Source organism: Thunnus thynnus, chromosome 9, assembly GCF_963924715.1.
Source record: "Thunnus thynnus chromosome 9, fThuThy2.1, whole genome shotgun sequence".
Lineage (NCBI taxonomy): Eukaryota > Metazoa > Chordata > Actinopteri > Scombriformes > Scombridae > Thunnus > Thunnus thynnus.
The window spans coordinates 12,086,114-12,104,733 of NC_089525.1; the positions used below are offsets into that span (position 1 = coordinate 12,086,114).

Genomic DNA, 18,620 nt, shown 5'->3' on the forward strand with positions numbered 1-18,620 from the left:
TATTGGCTATAGTCCTGTAACATAAAATATCCTGGCATTAACAGAAAAACGTGAGTTAGAACATGTGAGTACGCCTTACTGATGTTATGCAAGTGTTGTTAGTGAACATGCAGCGCAGAAGAGTTCTGCATGTGAGCTGTCAAAGTCGGATGGTATGCATCAACCTTTGACCTGTTGTCCCCCAGCTAGACCTTAGCATGCGTGCACACACACTCACGTACACACCCACGCACATACAAACATACATTAACTACAACTTGAATGTTAAGTATAACCTCATAAATAGTAGTCAAGTGGACAATGTGTGGGCTTTACAATGAGCTCTGTTTACCCCATTCTTTCCTCCAGCGTGCCCAGGCAAACAGCTAAAGCTATGGCTATCTGGCCCTGATAGTATGGGTCTATATATAGAGGAGCCCTGTGACTGAGCTGGCTCTAAGTGTCAGATTCCAGGCGCACTCGTTCGTCCTGGCCGGATCAGCACCTGCTGCTAACTATAAACTCACCCAACCCCTGCACTGCACCCCAACTCAGCTCTCACAGGAAAGCCAATGCCCAACCAAAGCTCATCCTGGAGAAGAAAAAAGATCCAGGTTAGACTCAGTAAGCGCTTTCCCCGAGGCCAGGTCAGAGGGGAGGGGCAGAAATAGAGATGGGAGCATTAGAGGATGTAATGTGTCTGAGTGAGATACCCCTCTTTACTTTTTCTGTTCAAGTCTGATACATGGCAGTGCCTTCGATATTCTGAAGTTGTCTAGCCAGTGTGGCTCTGCCAGACTGAGCTGTACAGAGCTGCTCGTCCTGGATTCGGGAGTTCTTATAGGCTTGGCGTGTACTGTGGATTTATGAGACAGTTTGCTGGATGAGGGGCAGATATTGCAACACAAGGGAACTTAATGCCCTTGGGAAAGCCTCATCATTGGCCAAAGGTACAGTACCAATCATTCTGTATTTTTCTCCTCGTACTGGGAGTGGGCGCTCTTTCTCTTGTCAGTCCTACAGCAAGGCAATATGGGAAGTTTAGATAAAGGGTATGTATTTGGCAGAGCTAATCTAAATATTGTCACATTCCATATATCTAAATCTAATAATTGTCAGTCTTTTAATTCAAAATAAGCTGCACTTCATATGTAATGTGTTGATGAAAACTTGTGAGCTACACGTTCAGACACCAAATTTCTGGAATGCAACCAAACATTTTCTGTCAACTTTAAGTGAATGTTTCATATTTATGTATATTTTGTTGTGTTACTTTCAAGTTGCTTGCTAGTGCTTTTTAAGGCATAATGATGGAGTTACATTTATGCTCCCAGCCTAAATGGAGGTTTACAATATCTTATTGTACTGTAGGTTTTCTCAAAACATTTGAGATTTAAAAGATAAATTTGCTGTTGGCAAATCAACAAAACAGAAAAATGTATGCTTTAGCCTCTATATTTTCTATTAATACGCTTTTGCCTCTCAATGATACTCATGAAATGTTACTGGTGATATAAATGAATGAGCTACACACAATCCACGTGACCATATCTTGTTTCCAGTCCAGGAACAGAGCCCAGAGCAGACTAGAAGAACAGACTGGACTGGCCAAAGTGAGAATTTGGAGCTTGTAAACTAGCGATGGACAGCTGGACTCTCCAGGGGGACAGCTACTCCTTCCTGCGCAGTGCGCCCCGCAACTTTTCTCTGTGCCATCGTGACGGCACCCCCAACCACGTTGAAATATTCGATATCATCAACGTTCCTAGTCAGCGCAGTGTCATCTCTGAGACCACCTGCCTGTGTGACATTTTTGGGGACGACTGTGAGTCACCCTCCCACTCAAGCAGCCCTGCTGTAGGGGCCTTTGTCCCTTCCCAGAGGGGGGTGGACGGGACAGCTGCTGCATCACCCCTGGTGGATGATCTGAACGAGTCATCAGGCTCTTACCACAGCGCCCAGGGCTCCAGTGAAGGAGAGGAGGGTTTTGAAGACACAACAGAAAGGCTTTACAGCCCCACGTTGCAGAGCGAGTCTTCAGAGAGGAGGCAATCAGAGGGAGAGGGCCTGAGCTCAGGGCATCCAGAACTTTCTAAGGATAGTAGCCCAAATTTAGAATCAAAAAACAAATCACCAGTACCTCAGCTTAGTGCAGCTAGCCCATCATCTGAAGTCCTCAACGCTGATCGTAGTGAAAGGACACCCTCTCCTGGACATAACAACTCCTCTACCCTCAGTCCAGAGGGGAGAGTGTCATCCTTGTCTTCATCCCCAGTTGAAACAAGACGTTCGCCCTCATCACCTGGTCTAAGACAAGCTTGTTCGGAAGCTGAACCAAGGAGAATCACTCCTACAATCAAAGACAGACATAGAAGCCCCTCACATTTAACTCAAAGTCCTTCCCCTGAGACTAGAAACTGTGCCAGCTCATCTTCCTCTGAATCAGTGAACACCCAGTCTTTACCTGAGTCCAGAGGAGCACAAGTCTCACCCGTGCCAACTATCAGCAACTTTAATCAAACCTACAGTCCCTCACCTAGGCCCACATCTAAAGATCTTTCTCTAGATTCGATATCACCAACCTTTGAATCTAGAGCCAACCTTTCATCTCATTTGCTTTCACCCAGTTGTACAGAGTTATCATCCCAGTCAAGAGAAACATTGGTCTCTCCTGAGCTGAACAACAGGTCCTCCTCCCCTGATACTCAAGCGTCATCTCCTTTCCCTGAGCTGAGAGGAAGGGTCTCCTTGCCTGATCTTTTCAGCAGAGGCTCCACGCCTGATATAGAAGATTCCCCCCACACACCTGAGTTGATTTCAGATCCTGACACAGCTGGAGGAGATACCACAACCACCCCTGAGAATCAAGACACAGGATTACCAGCTGAACCTAGCAGTACTGCTTCAACACCTGCCCCTCGATACACACCTCCTTCACCTGTGATTTCATTAGTTCCATCTCCTGAGTTTAGGGAGGGTAGCGTCTCTCCTGAATTTAAACACACAGCTGCTTCACCTGGCCTGCTAAGTGCTACCTCTCCCTCTCCTGGCCCCTTGCCTAAAGTAAGACACATTTCAACGCCCTCTGAAACCAGTACCCAGGTGTCTTCTCCTGTGGTGAGCTGTACTTCATCTCCACCACCTGAAATTAGGAGTAACTGTTCTCCCATAGAGCACAGACATACTGCTCCCTCACCTGAAATCAGGATTACAGCATCCTCACCTGAGATCAGCAGGAGAGAGCTGGTTTCTGAAGTGGAGCCAATACCAGACTCTCCTCTCCTAAATCCTCACATTGAATCTGCCTCATCAAGAAGCCTCACTTCGTCCCCTCATATCACAGGGATTTCTTATTCTGTTGTTCAGCCCGAGGACCGGGACACTCCCCCATTCCCTGAGCTCCATTGTCCCTCCACCCCTGAGCCTGATAGGACACGTGTGTCCCCTCAAGCAAGGAGCCCTACCCCAAGCAGAGACAGTGTGCAGAGCAGTATAGCAGAGTCCACGGGCACACCACGAGGCTCGCCTCATATATCAGGCTTCACGAGCCCTGTCCTACAGCCTGCAATAACTCTGTTGCATCAACCGAGGTACCAAACACCTTCACCTCAGCCAGAGCATCACACTCCCTCACCTGAGCCAAGATATCAGACCCCTTCATCTGACAAGTATCAGAGTCCCTCACCACAGAAGCACAGAAGTAGAGATCCATCATCTGTTGCCCCATCTCCAGAGCAGAGGTATAATCAGCATTCACCACCAACCCTTTCCACAGAGTATAACCCTCAGTATTCACAGCCTACTCCTCCTCCCTGTAATACACCTGAGATTAAGGGGGTTTCCTCTTCACTTGACATTACAGAAATACAGTTCCCCACACAGTTGGCAAAAGACATTGAGTCACCCTCATTTGAGTTAGAAAGGGGAGACGAATCAGTTGTAGCTGAAATCAAAAGCAGTTCACCCGTAGAGGCAGTTCATTCACCTGTAACCACTTCACCTGTTTTAGTTGAGGAAAAAGTGGACAGCTCACTGAAACAACAAAACACAGAGAGAGAAGTAACACCAAAGGAAGTAAGCCTTCAGCATAGTTCAAGTTTAGCTTCGTCGTCTGAGGAAAAACAAGATACTGACAGCAGCTTTTTTCAGATACAAGACCCTTATAATAATCCCTGTATTGAAAACAAGTCTCCCTCCCCCAATCTCCTACTCTCTAGTAAGGAAAGGGGTCCACAGATTTCTCCTGTCCACAAGGCTACATCCAACTCATCTGTGCAGAGATTGGAAAACCAACAGCCTCAATTGACAACTTATTCAGTAACTTCTGAAAGCAGCAGCTCATTGAAATCAACCTGTACATCTGAGCACTCAAGAAAACAGCTGTCAACCAAACTTGGACGTGAAAACAGAGAGAGGTTTACAGAGGACATGGCCCACCATGTAAACAGGAGGAGAACTCCCTCTCCCCCACTTACCAGGTTTACACCTGTACACATAATCGCCCCTGAAAAGCCATACAGACAGTGGCAGAACAGAGGTCGTAGCCCCCCTCAGGTTGTAGCATCCTCACAGAGTGGTAATTTAAAGAGAGTGGTGACAAATAGGGAAAGCCCCGATGTCGCCCCTGTTGACAATAATAGCCTGGCCCCCTGGGGCAGGCTAGGAAGGCAACTGGAGATGGAAAGGGAAATGCAGCTGGAGGAGGAGAGAAAAATAGGTAGAGAGAGGCAAAGGGATGGGGAGATGGAGAGAGAGAAAAAGAGGGAGGAGCGGGTGCCTGAAAAGGGGGAGGGTTGGCAAGGGGACGTCAGTTACAGAGGGAAACAGGTTGAGCTGTCATTCAATGCCAGGAATAGAAAAGGGTCTGCGAGTCGCAGTACAGCTCCCACAAGCAGAGAGAACCGTCAGGGACTGCCAGCAGTGCATTCCTATTCAGAGAGCTTGCTTGCCAACAGACCGCTACAGCAACAACAGAGTCTGCTTAGACTTGCTTCCCAGCAAGACACCAAGGGTGGTGGTCCTAGCAGGCGGCCTCAACTTCCTGCACTGCAGAACAAGAACAGTGCTCGTGTGATCGCAAACAGGCCCTGCCAAAGTTCGAGCTCCAGCATGGGAAGTGAGTTTGATGAGGCAGACAATGAGGTGAAGTGGTTTACAGACTTGGCTTTCAGTAGCCTGTCAAGCCCTGAGGTAGATTACCTTGACATGTACAACTCCAGCCACCGGTCGTCTACCAACATCTCTCAGCCATCTACTCAGGAGAGCCCAGCTGGGGTCAACGCTGCCTGGCTGGCTTATGCTGACTTAAGGGGTTCTGCTCCAAAGTCGGACAATGATGACCTCCCATCGGCACACTATTCGGATGGCCTAGATCCATCGCGGCGCTATGAGATGGGCAGCTTTGAATGCGTTGATGTGGCTGTGGAAAGAGAGGACTCCAGGAAGGTGAGAAGAGGAGTGCCAAAGAGACAGATCCAGCTGAAGAGGAAGAATAATGCTGAAGGGAAACAGGATGAAAGCAGTGACAATAGCAGTCCTGGGGTTCCTATGATGGCGGATAGCCCCTCTCTAGAAAGTCACTCCAGAGAGACATTGCTGAGACAACATAGCACACCAGCAGCAATGCAAGAATGCTATCTTTCTGAGCACAGCCTAGAGCCCGATCAAGAAAACGAAAGAAAATTTCAAAAATCTGCTTCTCTGGATGAAACATTTACTAAGACCAAGATGGCCACTTGCCTCATCAAGAGTGTATTGTCTAAGAAGATGCAAAGTGTTGATAAACACCCTGACGAACAGGTGGGAGAAGAAGTGAGCCCCACTTTTGAGGAAAACAGCCTACCAATAGAGAGTACAGTGGCACCACTTAAAGAGTCTCCAAAACCTGATGCACATAACCTGAGTTCATCTCTTTACTCAGATTGTAGTCTTTCATCTGAATGTCTTGCTATGAGAGGAGAACAAAGCCCAAAGGATGAAGCTAGACCAACTCCAAAAAGCTTTGGAGTGAAATCCAGTAACAGGCCAAGTTCAAGCAGCAGCAGCAGAAGTGTTAATTTTTCACAGACTGACAGTGAAGAGGCTGATGCTCAAGGCAGGAATGCAACCTTGTTAAGATCTGAAATGAGATCAGAACTGAAAGTGCCATTTGATAATAAACAGTCCAGAACTAGAGTTCAACGTGTAGATGACAGTAAAACATGGGAGGAAAGGGAGGGTGGTGACTCAGCAAATACCACTGCCGGGAACATAGGAGCTCCTTCTGGCACTGGAGTCAGTAGCACGCACGTCAGAAAGCACAGAGACCAGGAATGTGAAAACACAGAGGACCATAAACAACTGCAACAGGGTGACGAGAGCCCCTACATGTCAAAAACACAGGAGATTACACTCAAAGCTGTGGAGAAAAAGAAAGCTTCCCTCAATGTCTCTCTTACACCTGAGGCAGAAAACAAACTTGAAGCTCCTTCACCAGATATGTCTTTCAGAGAAAAGGAGGAAAGGGTAGAGACCAATGTGGATCCGAAAACAGAGGAAGAAGATGGGAATGGAAATAGTAAAGCTAAGGTCCCCATACACAAAGTTAGAGATGTCAGGCGGCTTGTAAAAAATACTTATAATCTGTCATTCAAGGCAACCAGTGTTGTAATGCCATCTGCTGTAAGTGAAGAAAGGGTTGAAAATGTAAATGAGGAAAGGAAGGAAGAAATAAAAGAGGAAAGGAGGGAAGAGGTCATAAAGGATGAGGAGAGGGATATGACGCAAGAGGTAAGGAGGGAGGAGAGGCTGGAGGAAAGGAAAGAGGAGTTCATGCAGGGGAGGAAAGAGGAACAGAAAGTGGAGACGAAAGATGAAAAGCCACTAACCTCATCTCTGCCTCTGCAGAGCAAAGGAAAGTCTCTGTCTTGTCCAATGCAAATAGAATACAAGGCAGTTTGCTGGAAAGAAGACAAAAGTAAAGTGATACCTGTAAGTGATAGCAATAAAGATTCAGAGAACGTACGTGACAAACCACAAGCTTCTCCAAAGCTTGTCACGGAGGCAAGCAGAGAACAAGAGAATTCCTCAACTGCAAAGACACAGAACAACACAACACGGGATGCAGCAATTGCCAAGCCCTGTCAACACAATTTAAATGTGGAGGGAAAAACACAAGAGACTAAAACAGAAACATATAAAGTGCCAGACAGTGAGGACAAACCTTTGGTGGTTAGAACCGACAGAAAACCTCCCATGCTCGGAAGCCTCCCCAAACTGCCCAGTAAGGAAAGAGAGGTGTCAACCGCTGTAGTGTTGATAAGGGATGCATCCAGCAAGTCTAAGACATCTGTATCTCCAGCCCAGGAAGAACCCACCCCACCACAGGCCCCAGCTGCTTCACCTTCACCTGGGCCCACGACCCCTGGCAGCACCCCTGGCAGCAGTGGCCACTCAGTTTCCATGTTGTTAAAGGAGAAAGGCTACCAAGCTGACATTGGAGCAGTGGTGGGTGATGGCCAGAATGCAGTTGGAGGGAAAGGGGCTCCACGTAAACATGTAAACTGCCTGGAGATCCCCCTTCAGACCACCACGGCCTCAGATGGAGGTTGTATCGAGTCTCATAGAGAAAGAACATTCTCCTCCTCATCCACCATGTCTGGCCGCTCAGCAGTGTCCGACAACACAGATACCCTCACAAAGACCAGAGAAGAAGAGGTAGTTAGTATAAAACCTACAGTGAAGGACACAGCAAAGCAAAAAAGTGCTTCTCCACAAAGGACTACGCAGGACCAAGCACCACTTCCCACCAAACAGAAGGAACAAGGAGATTTTGAAGCAGTGAAAAGGCTGGATCCAACTTTCCCTCCAAGATCCCCTGCAGTAAGGAGATTCAGACCTCAGCCAATTGAGGTTAAGTCCTTGTCTAAAGAGACACAGAAACAAGAGATGCCAACAAACAACATTGGAAACAACAGGCCACAAACCATTGAAGTAAAATCTATAGCTAAGAATTCGCAAAAGCCAGTTGTGCCTCCAAAACCAAGCTGCAAATTCAAACCTTCAGATTTAGGAGGAATGCCAAATGAAGCACAGCGACCAACGGTGACAACATCGACTGCAAAACCTCAAGGTGAGGAGAGGTCTCAAACAATTGTAGTGTCCTCACCAACAATCTACAGAAAGATCTCCAATGAGCACACATCAACATCAAACTATACAAGAAAACTAGCCGTGTCTGCTGTATCCAGCCTCAAACCTCCACCAAGCAAAACAACAGCAACCACCATCTCTAGTCTTTCAAACCAGTCAACCGCACCACCTGACACAGAGGCATCTAGTGACAGAGGTCAGCAGCCACAGCCAGGGGCCTCGCCTCAGAGCTCTAGATATACACAAAGACCTACAACTTTAGCCACAGCTCAAACATCAGCCACTGGCCCAGGTTTAACCTCAGCTCCAGCTCCAGTTTCTGACCCGCCAGCAAACCAGGTCCCTGCACCTGCCTCTGCGGGAACCAGACAGGCAAGCCAGTCAGCTGTTGTCGATCCAAACAGCCAACCACAGTATCCCAGGACAGCATACCCTCATGAACAAGCTATGCCGGTAACATCAAACTGTCCAAAACAACCTGCTCCTGTATCCATAACACAAGCGCCAGGATACACACACCAGCCATACCGCAGATCACTGTCCAGTGAGCGCTCCCAAAGAACAGATGACCTGCGTTTTTATGCCTCAGATGACCCACCAAGCTACGATGAAAGAGAAAGCTTTAGTCCTCTCCTGCTGCCAGATTTGAACCCCAGGAGATCAAATCGCTATCAACCCTCCTCCCGACCTCCTCCTTGTTCTTGCACAACTGGCTGCCCCTCCCACCCTGGTCTCCCCCCTCCTCACCATCACCGCAGCCCCCACAACCTCACCCCTCCAGCCCCTCCACACTCCCCCGGCCAGGCGCTACCTTACCCCGTCACCCAGCCCGCTCTCCGTGCCCACCAGTGCAGACCTGATCCTCAGCCAATGAGCTTCCAGCCCAGCTCTCCTAAGTCAAGTCCTCTTAGTTCAAGCCAGCCACCAGCCATGTACCAGTCTCTCCATCAGCCTCCTCCCTGCCCTCCCCACCCTTCACTCATGCAGTCGTGCACTGCTGACCGCCCCATGCAGCCACCCCAGCATATTGACCCCCGGCGGCCCCCTGTCCACAGATCCCCTCAGCAGCAGCCACCAGGCATGCCTGGGGCTCCCTATAGTGATCCTGGCCACAACCACTCTCCTGGCCTTCCTTCTATGGATCCCCAGTACCTGTGTGGCCCTCAAACCCTGGGGTCATCCTATGGCTCTGAGTATGGGGGTGACACCTCCAGTTTGTACTCAGAGAGCGCCTATGGACAGACACCACGCAGAGTGCTCCTGGATCCTGAGACAGGGAAGTATTTTTATATAGAGGTGCCTATGCAGCCACTGAGGAAAATGTTGTTTGACCCAGAGACCGGCCAATATGTGGAAGTGCTCATCCCCCAGCAAGCAATGTCTCACTCAGGTCTGTATCCTCCTTCAGCAGCCCCCTACCCATCTCTCCACAACCCCAATATGTATGCCCCTGGTCCACAGTACATGCCCTATGCAGCTCCTCCTCCCACAGCCCACCCCCAGACTCAACCCCAACCACCCAGATACCCTGAGGCCTCTGCTGCAGCAACAATGCACCCAAATGGGCCCGGCGTCAACTACAGGAATTCCTCTGGTCAGGGATCCAAGCCAGAGCCCCAGAATCATCCACCACTGGACCAGAGCTACCTAGAGAGTATGTATTATGTTCCTACAGGGATGAATGCGAGCCCCAATCCCACCCCACCAGACTATTACCACAAACATCCCCCTAACCTACCCCCAACTGGGGGGAAAAGGTCCTGAAATAGAGGATAGAGGCCGCCCTCCTGGAGCCTGTTAGGTTTTAAATACACAGTGTATAAAGGGGATGTCTAATGTTAGCCTGTAATGTTATTTGAGTTTTCACATTGCAACTAAAGGCAGCAATTCTTTGGTTGTTGTTTATTTGCTGCTGCTTGTTGTCCGCTGAGCTGCTTTGATAGAATAAGAAATATAATTCTTGAGTTAAAGATACAAGAGTAAGACTTTTCTATGAGGTGTTCTTAAGAATAATACCTAAAGTTAAAATAATCCATTGAAATGGTTTTCATTTTTGATACAGGGTAGGAACATCATACTGTAACTTCACAATTAATGCACAAGCACTATAAATCAATAAGTTTACTGATTTACTGATGTGTGTATTTTAACAACAAATATCTAAAAAACTTGAAAATGCTGTTTTGAAAGAACCTCATATTTATTATTGTATTATTGTATTTCTCTAATATTGGATGAGTGAGTTTGTGCACATGATGTCTGCAACAACAATGCTAATAAAATATTTCACATATATGTTTTGCCACGTTTTAATGCCTTCATTTATTTCTCTCTAAAGTTAACTATCTGTGGTGGAAAGCTGCCTTAAATTCTTCTGAACCTTAAATAAAACACATCAACACTTGCAGGTTGTTGGAAAAATGAATATATTGTACAATATGAAGATTACAGGAATCTTTCAGCATCTCTCAGATGAAACACATCAGGTGTGGTTTTTATAAGAAACTAAACAAAAGAAGCTCTTATCCATTGGTCAAGCATCACATCATCCAATGAGTTAAACCTATAGGATTATTTTAAACATATTGCTATGACAACACATCACAAGATTCTGGGCTCTCTTCAAATAAACAAAGGCTATAGTGTTAACACACGTGATATATCCATTCGACAAAGGACCACAGTCTCTCTGAAAGCATATGATGATCACAACACATTTACACTAGAAGATGGCTCACATTTACAGTGACCAAGCATATTCTAAAAGTACATCTAGTTAAATGAATATATAGACAAATGATCATTCATAAATGATTAACATAGAAATAAATGATAAACTATAAGCATGCGACTGAATTTTCTCTCACACTATCCCAGCAGTTATTTATTAACCTAAATAAGTTGGCAGGTATTGGAAATGTACAGTCATGTAACTTTCTTGCTAACTGTCTTGAAAATTTGAATATCAGATGTATTCACAGTGGATCTGTTGTTTTAAACAACATATTGGTGAAATCAGATTTTTAATTTGAGATTGGATGCTTTTCAGAAAACCAATGCAATCGAATGCATCATTTTTCAGGAAAAGTTTGTTATGCATAATCAAATATTATATAGTCAGTGGTTTTCATAAAAAATAGGCAGTGAGAGATTTGTCTAGAATGGACAATAAAATTAGTGAGTATAAAGACTAATCCTAAGTGACTCTGTATAGACTGGTGTCATAGGGGAGACATGCACAGACTGTCCCCCACTCTCATCCTGGTGTTTGCACACTGCATCACATTAAACAATATGTCCAAACACACATACACACACACACACACACACACACACACACACACACACACACACACACACACACACACACACACACTTTAATAATGTACGTGGATAAAAAAAAAATGAAAAAAACTTTTTATTTTATTTATTATGTTAAAAATGCAGTGTTTTATCAGACCATTAAACATGCTGACTTTATTTAACAAAAGACACAGAGACTTTGGTAATTAAGTGTGTAAGAAGAAGTCATTTCTAATTTTAACCAGCTGCTACTTCGAAACCAGTTTTGGGAAGAAGCATTTCATTTAGCTGCATCCTCTTTCTCTCTCTGCCTTTAGGGGACACTCTGACTTCCAACGATGAATTTATCAACCTGCGGTTTATGCATTCAATTCACTGAGTCAAATGTCTTATTGAAAAAAAAAAATTAACTTCCCATGATATATTTTTTGTTTAATAAGCACCAATGTCCATAATAAAGACCTTATTATGCCTTGTGTGTATGTATGCTATAGATTGGTAGCAGTGCACTGTACCTCTCTAACCACTGGAGGGGGCCACAGACCACTAGAGCTGCTCAGGAAGTCCCATCTGTAAGGTATGCTTAGATCTACAAACCTTTCATGACAACACTCAGACACAGTAAACCACAGTTTAATAGTTTCCTAATCTAAACCCGACCCTGTTAACTGAAAGCAAAGTCTAATTTGTTCGTCCAGAGGGACAAAACTGGTCTCCTTTGTCTTTGATGTGGGCAGCAGTAAAATTAATGAGAGGTCTGACCAGTAGCTGTGCAGGGATTTAGAGAGCAAATGTGTGGTTGTGTGTGTGTGTGTGTGTGTGTGTGTGTGTGTGTGTGTCTGTAAGGGGCAACTTAAAGCTCCACAGGCACACAAGAGTATGTTCATTCACATCTGGAGCACCTGGCACCTGGCAAAAAGTGTACTCTCAGTGTGTGTGTGTGAGTGTATGTGTGTGTGTGTGTGTGTGTGAGTAACTGGAGAACTATTATCAGTGCGCTTAAAACACACTTGTACATCCACAACTATTTGTTGTTGTGTCTACTGAGCCAGAAGCATGCAGGGATGTCCTATTGATAAGAGATTGACTTAATCCCGACAGCAGTTGATTTATAATGATGAGGAATGAAACTGTGTGTAATTACTAAGTCATTAAAGTGATAAGAAAGGTATGACATAAGTTTATCAGAAAAAAATGTAATCATTTCACAGCAACAGTTTGTAACAACAACAACAATAAACAAAATGATTCCATGGTTACTTCCTGTTGTGATCATTAATATTAATAGCCCTCAGCAAATAAACCTGTATCCATCCTGTCTGCCTGCAACATCCTCTACTGAAACGATCAATGGAATGCAATGTTTAAGTTTATTGCCTTGATCCTGTATTGTCACAACCTAGATAACCATTAGAGACACACCTTAGGAACACACACTAATCTGTAAAGCTGGCACACCTAATACAAAATCACTTCCAGACACACACTCACACATCCACACACATGGGGCCTTTTCCAAGAAGCTGCTTTACAGACCTATCTAACTGAGTGAAATCCAGTCTCTGCTCAAATCTGAAACACGACTGAAAAAGACCTGTCCTGCGAAGTTTTCTAGATAATCAAACCTTCAAACCTGCTTCTTTGAACAGATTCCACAATAGCGTGGCTTTTTTGTTCATTATGCTAAATGTCACTCAAATTCAAAACTACTGCAGTCACATAGTCAGACAGTCCCTGTCAGCAAAATAAAAAACAAAAAAAATACCCAGAAGCCTCAGGATATTAGTGCTATGACAAATACTTTCATTTTAAATTGTTACATTCCTACTGTAGCTCATCCTTCTTAATTATTTACCATTAATCAACATTTTCCAGACATATCTTCCCCATCAGGTTGCCTCCGGTGAATTCCAGTCGTACATACACACAAAACAGACACCATGACATCACTGGACTCTTTCCAGTGTGTCTGTTATTGTTATGGTTCTGTAACCACATTTTACCCCACATTACAGTGAAACACACACACACACACACACACACACAGACACACACACACACAATCTGTAGAGTCCCATCATCCATGCCACGCCCAACGCTGGAGCCACATTTGATGTGGACCCACCGGGGGGCTGATTGGTCAGTGGAAAAGTCCTCTCTACATTGTCTTTGTGGTATCATGAATGTAGAAAAGAGTGGGTGGCATGGGCCAGGCAGCTAGATAAGAGGCAGAGTTTTAAGTGATGATAAGACGGTTGTTTGGAATAAAATGTGCAATGTGTTTCCTGACATTTTCCAGTGAGCGCCCTCTGCTTGTGCGGCCAGAGAGGAGATGTCAATAGTTTATAAAAGTGAAATTCAAACTAATGATGAGTGTATGTCTGACTCAGAGAGATATAAGAGAGCGCTTTGTGTGTCAGTCAGTCTGTCCATGACTATCTGTGTGTGATGTATCGATCAAAGGGAGAAAACTACATCATGAGGTGAATGTCTGGTCTCTGCCAGACATCGCTATTAGTAACCTCTGTCTGGGTGGCAGCCTTTATTTTGATCATAGAAATATCTATAGAGAGTCCATAGATAGGTCATTTTTTAGCCATGAAAGGCCTGCAAAGTCAATATGTACACATTTTAAGAATCAAACATTGACACAACTGTTCTATACACCAGGAGTTCCTAACATTTTTGTTTTATTAAGTAATGTCTACTTATGATCCATTTTCATTGGTTGCATATGCACATATTCTCCACTAAAAATCTTCAGTTATCTTCTCTGAATAATGTTAGAAACCAGAAAAACTAAACTATCCTGTACTTAACAAGAAAAAAGTCAGAGAAAATGAATATAAATTATGTGGTCAAACAATGTTTTTTTCTTCTTTTTTAACCCATTAAGCACTGTGTGACTGCTCAGATTTATCTTGTGACTTGCTGGAAGGGTCCAAGCACGCAGGTTGACAACCACTGTTATACATAATATACCTACTGTATGAAGTATGGGTCATGTTTCTCTCCTTATTTGATGGTTACCATTGGCAACCTTTATTGCCATGTCACCATGTCTGATGACTCTGACTTTATTGAGTTTCACAGGCCATAAAAAGGGAGACAACACTGTGTCATTTAAAAAGAGAGAGTGAATAAAATTCAGTCTAGCTTTGCCTTACCTGTGGGCTCATGCCCATAAAAGGCTTGTTTCCAGGTGGAAAAGGACGGGGCTACATGCAGTGTAAGTGTGTGCACACGTGTGATTGTGACAGCCGCAGAGTGAGTGAAGCAACAACAGGTGAGATAAGAGAAAGGAGGGTTATGTTGGATGGCAGGTGTGAACACCTGAAACCGTGCCTTCCGGCATTCATTCTGTTACCTAGCAACCCCAGAGCATAATAATGACTCGTGTTGCAAGTCCACCACTTGCGTATGTGTCCTGTGTGTCATACAGACCTCCCTCTCTCCACCAGGTGGTGTGCCTACCTGTCTCACTGAGGAGATTTCACGTCATCTCCTGCATTGCTTCAACTTGAACTCCTGTAATAATATTCATCAGCCACAAATTACACCAGGTAAGAAATTTTTACTTGCCCAAAATGTATATAAAATGGCTATTATTCCCTTAAAACTTTGCTTTTGTGACCAGGACAGTGATGTTTTGAAATGGGAAAATGAGCAAATTTGCACATTTTCATTCACATAAAGTCAGCAGAAGCAACATATGACTCACCGGATATGATGATGGGAGACTATGTTTGGGGGCTGATTCATGAAAGTGATTAACAGTAAAATCGTGAATCCTGAAAAATCCTGAAAAACTACTCACTTCTAAATCTTTTGTGTTCATTTTTGTATAACTTCAGTATAAATGCACGTTAATTTTGATTCATATGTTGTTTTTTCTGACTTTATGTGAACGAAAATATGCAAATTCACCCATTTTCCAATTGGAAAGAGGTAAATTTCAAAATATCATTGTCCAGGTCAAAAAATCAAAGTTTGAAGGGAATAACAGCCATTTTCTTTTTAGACATAAGCAATAAGGAAATAACACTTACTACCTAAGAACAAACGTTGTGTTATCAAGCTTTAAATGACTCACCTGTGCGGTAACTACTGCATTTATTTCAAATCGTTGATCCTGGCCAAGTGCTTAATCACCTGCTTAATCACACAGAGAAGCTTTAGACTGAGATTACTGTGATATGAGCCACATTAATTACAATATAATAGACTAAAAAAGGAGCTCTAACAGAAGATGTTTTCATTCATAGTGGAAATCATTAGTCTAGACTCGTCTAGTCCCTTTAGTGTCCCAGGACCCCTCACGTCTAGGGAGGAAATTGTTACTTATAGTATAAGTCTTTCCTCGTCTCCAAGACACACACACACACACTCATACACGCCACACACATAAACACACTCGCATCATCCGCGCAAAGAATGAGGTAGCCAAAACATGATGTCATAGCCTGATCACTTTACCCGTCCTCCTCCCAGGACCTGGACGGCAGATCAATGAGGAATGGAAGGAATGAGAGAAGAGAGTCTGCGTGCATGTGTGTGTGTGTAAGTAGTTAGTGAGATACAGAGACAGACAGAGAGACTAAGAGAGAGAGATGAGTTATTGATGGGAACAAGCTCTTTGCTGCCTGCATCCTGAATCACTCAGAGCTGATGACATGACTAAATTCTTATTGATACCATGCCATGTCAGCTATTCACTGCACCGCTTCTTAAACCTCTACATATTGAGTTGGACAGTACCATGAGCCCACATGGGCTGCAGCCAACTGCAGAGAGGTCTGGCTGATATTAACATGAGGGAATCTCCTGGGAATTAGCCTCTGGTCTCGTTCAGTGGTCAGGTTCGTTATGGGGTGGTGTGTATGGGTCACTGGATTCCTCGAGCATGAGGTAAAAGTATTGAGTCATACAAGGGTGGCCCAGGCCTCACAGACTGTAGACATCAGACATTTAATAATACTGGCCTACTATTAGACATTAGAGCAGAAACCAATAACAGTAATGCATCAGTCTGCTTGATTTCTCAGATAATATTTATACGCCCCTGCTCTCAAGTATAATCTATCACTTGCTTTATCACTAAGCACAGCAAGTACAAAGTATGGAATCTTGAACACGGTCAGAATAATCCTCGGCATGCCGGAGAGAACTTGAGATCCTGCAGCATGACAATATAGGCAACTATGCAGCGCTACCACAGGTCAACACCAGGGCGGTGCCAAACAGCTGGCAGACAGATGGGTGCAAACAGCGGACAGAAGATGACGAATTACCAGACAAGGAAAGGCAGAGAGGTGGACGTCATGCTTGTACTTTGTACTTTTCATTATGTTTAATATGTACAAGTAAAATGGGTTAAAGTTAATGAGTAAAAGTTGAACGTCATGAGTCCCATTCCGTGAAATGTCTCAGTCCCAAATATAGACAGGGCAACACAACCAACACATACATAATGAGGTAAGAAACAATTACACAGACGATTATAATCATGATTCCACACTTTCACCAGAATAACAGGAGTAATGGACTGTTGGAAAATACAAACTTAGCTCAACTAAAACTCAGTTCCAAAACAATTTTTTTCTGGTGGATCAGTCATTTAATAGGGATGATGGCACATTGTTGACTTATGACATTTGTCACAACACTGCATCCCAGTAATACCTGGGCATTATGCAGATTTTTTGTTGTCAGTAAAGTAACATTAAATCTATACAACTCTATTTTAACAAGATATCATCACACTACCATATGTAATATCATACTGGTATTGCTTTGTGGATGACTTTTATTAACATCCATATTGAAGAAATTTTTTTATTATTTTTTGAAAACATGTACTGTTTGGCACCCTAGAAGATAACACGCATTTGAATTCCCAGCTGTATATCACTAATCTTTTAATTTTATTGGCTAAATTTCATATTCATAAATGCAAATTTAAGAGGTAAAAAGTCTTTGCCTTTACAAATGAGGTCAAACAGTACTATTGACTGGATCCATTTTGCTATTAATACAAAGGATGTGAAAAACTATAAATACCTGTTTTTTGTCTTGTTTTGTTTAGTTGGCATTGTTAGTTGGCATTGTACTTTGTTTGTTGGCATTTTGTGATACAATGAATTTGTTCTTTATGCAAATAAAGTAGAAGAGGTTGGGAATCAAACTGACCTTGTCACAGAAACAGAAAGATCAAGTTTCTTAAACCTGCATTGACTGATTATGTTAGCCACTTGGGGGCACCGGAAACAAGCTGTAAACACAACACTGACATATTATCACCTTTTAAGTTGATGTGGTAAAATTGTTAGTGAACAGTTGCTTATTTACACATCAAGTAGTCATAAAGAAACATTAGCATCCTTTTGGAGTTGTATTTCTGGCCAAATGACAAATGTAGGTCTAATTTTGAAACTGAAAAGTGAAATTTCCTTTTTCAGTTTCCATTTTCTTTTTAACATTTAATCACAGCCTGATTATCCAGAGTACAAAAATAATAATAATTGATTTACCATTTTACCTTTTGATTTTACTGATGGGTCAAATGAGCCTCCGTAACAATAAGGTTGCGGCTATTCTTTGTGGGTTTGTCACTATACAAGCAACGCTTTCATATACATGTCTTGATAAACTGTTAGGGAAGCTTTGAATTAGATTTATTATTTTTAAATCTGCTAATCTACCAATTATTCAATAAGTTACGTATTTTTCACAAATATTAATGCTATGAAATCTATTTGTGTTAAAATCTGTGATGTATCATGTATCATATATCTTTCACCACCCTTCACATTTCCTACATTCCAATTTCAAGTGACTACTGCACATAAATTACAGGAGTGAGTCCTTTAGATTGAATCTAATAATCAGTCTGATCCTGGCCGTCAGAGTAACCACAGTAACAGGACAAGACAAACATGGAAAACAAACAATACGTGCAGGATTTAACTGGATAATTTGTCATGCAAGTCTTTGCCCCTGGACTTTTTTGGTGATAACAATCAGATGAGTGTTATGTGTGATTTTGTTCCTTCTCTGAGACAAGGTGATGTTTTGTCAGGCAGCATGACACATAAGCAAAGTGTTAAGAAAACCAAAAACACAGTTTGTCAATGTTTTTGTTCTCAAGAAGACTCTGATAACCTCCCATGTGAGATTTAAGTAATTCTCCCCCGAAACCATACAAGGTA

At 43.5% G+C, this 18,620-nt stretch overlaps 1 protein-coding gene across 2 annotated transcripts; it reads left to right on the plus strand.

The window, feature by feature from the left end:
• Window positions 1–491: 491 nt before the first annotated feature.
• Window positions 492–10,404, plus strand: si:ch73-43g23.1 (mucin-5AC). Of its 2 annotated transcripts, none has more exons than XM_067598881.1 (2): window positions 492–929; window positions 1,542–10,404. In XM_067598881.1, exon 2 carries the CDS (start codon window positions 1,621–1,623, stop codon window positions 9,871–9,873), a length of 8,253 nt encoding a protein of 2,750 aa, XP_067454982.1. In that variant the 5' UTR covers window positions 492–929; window positions 1,542–1,620; the 3' UTR covers window positions 9,874–10,404. The 2 variants fall into 2 exon arrangements, with proteins under 2 accessions (XP_067454982.1, XP_067454983.1); XM_067598882.1 differs by having other exon boundaries at window positions 925–1,031.
• Window positions 10,405–18,620: the final 8,216 nt, after the last annotated feature.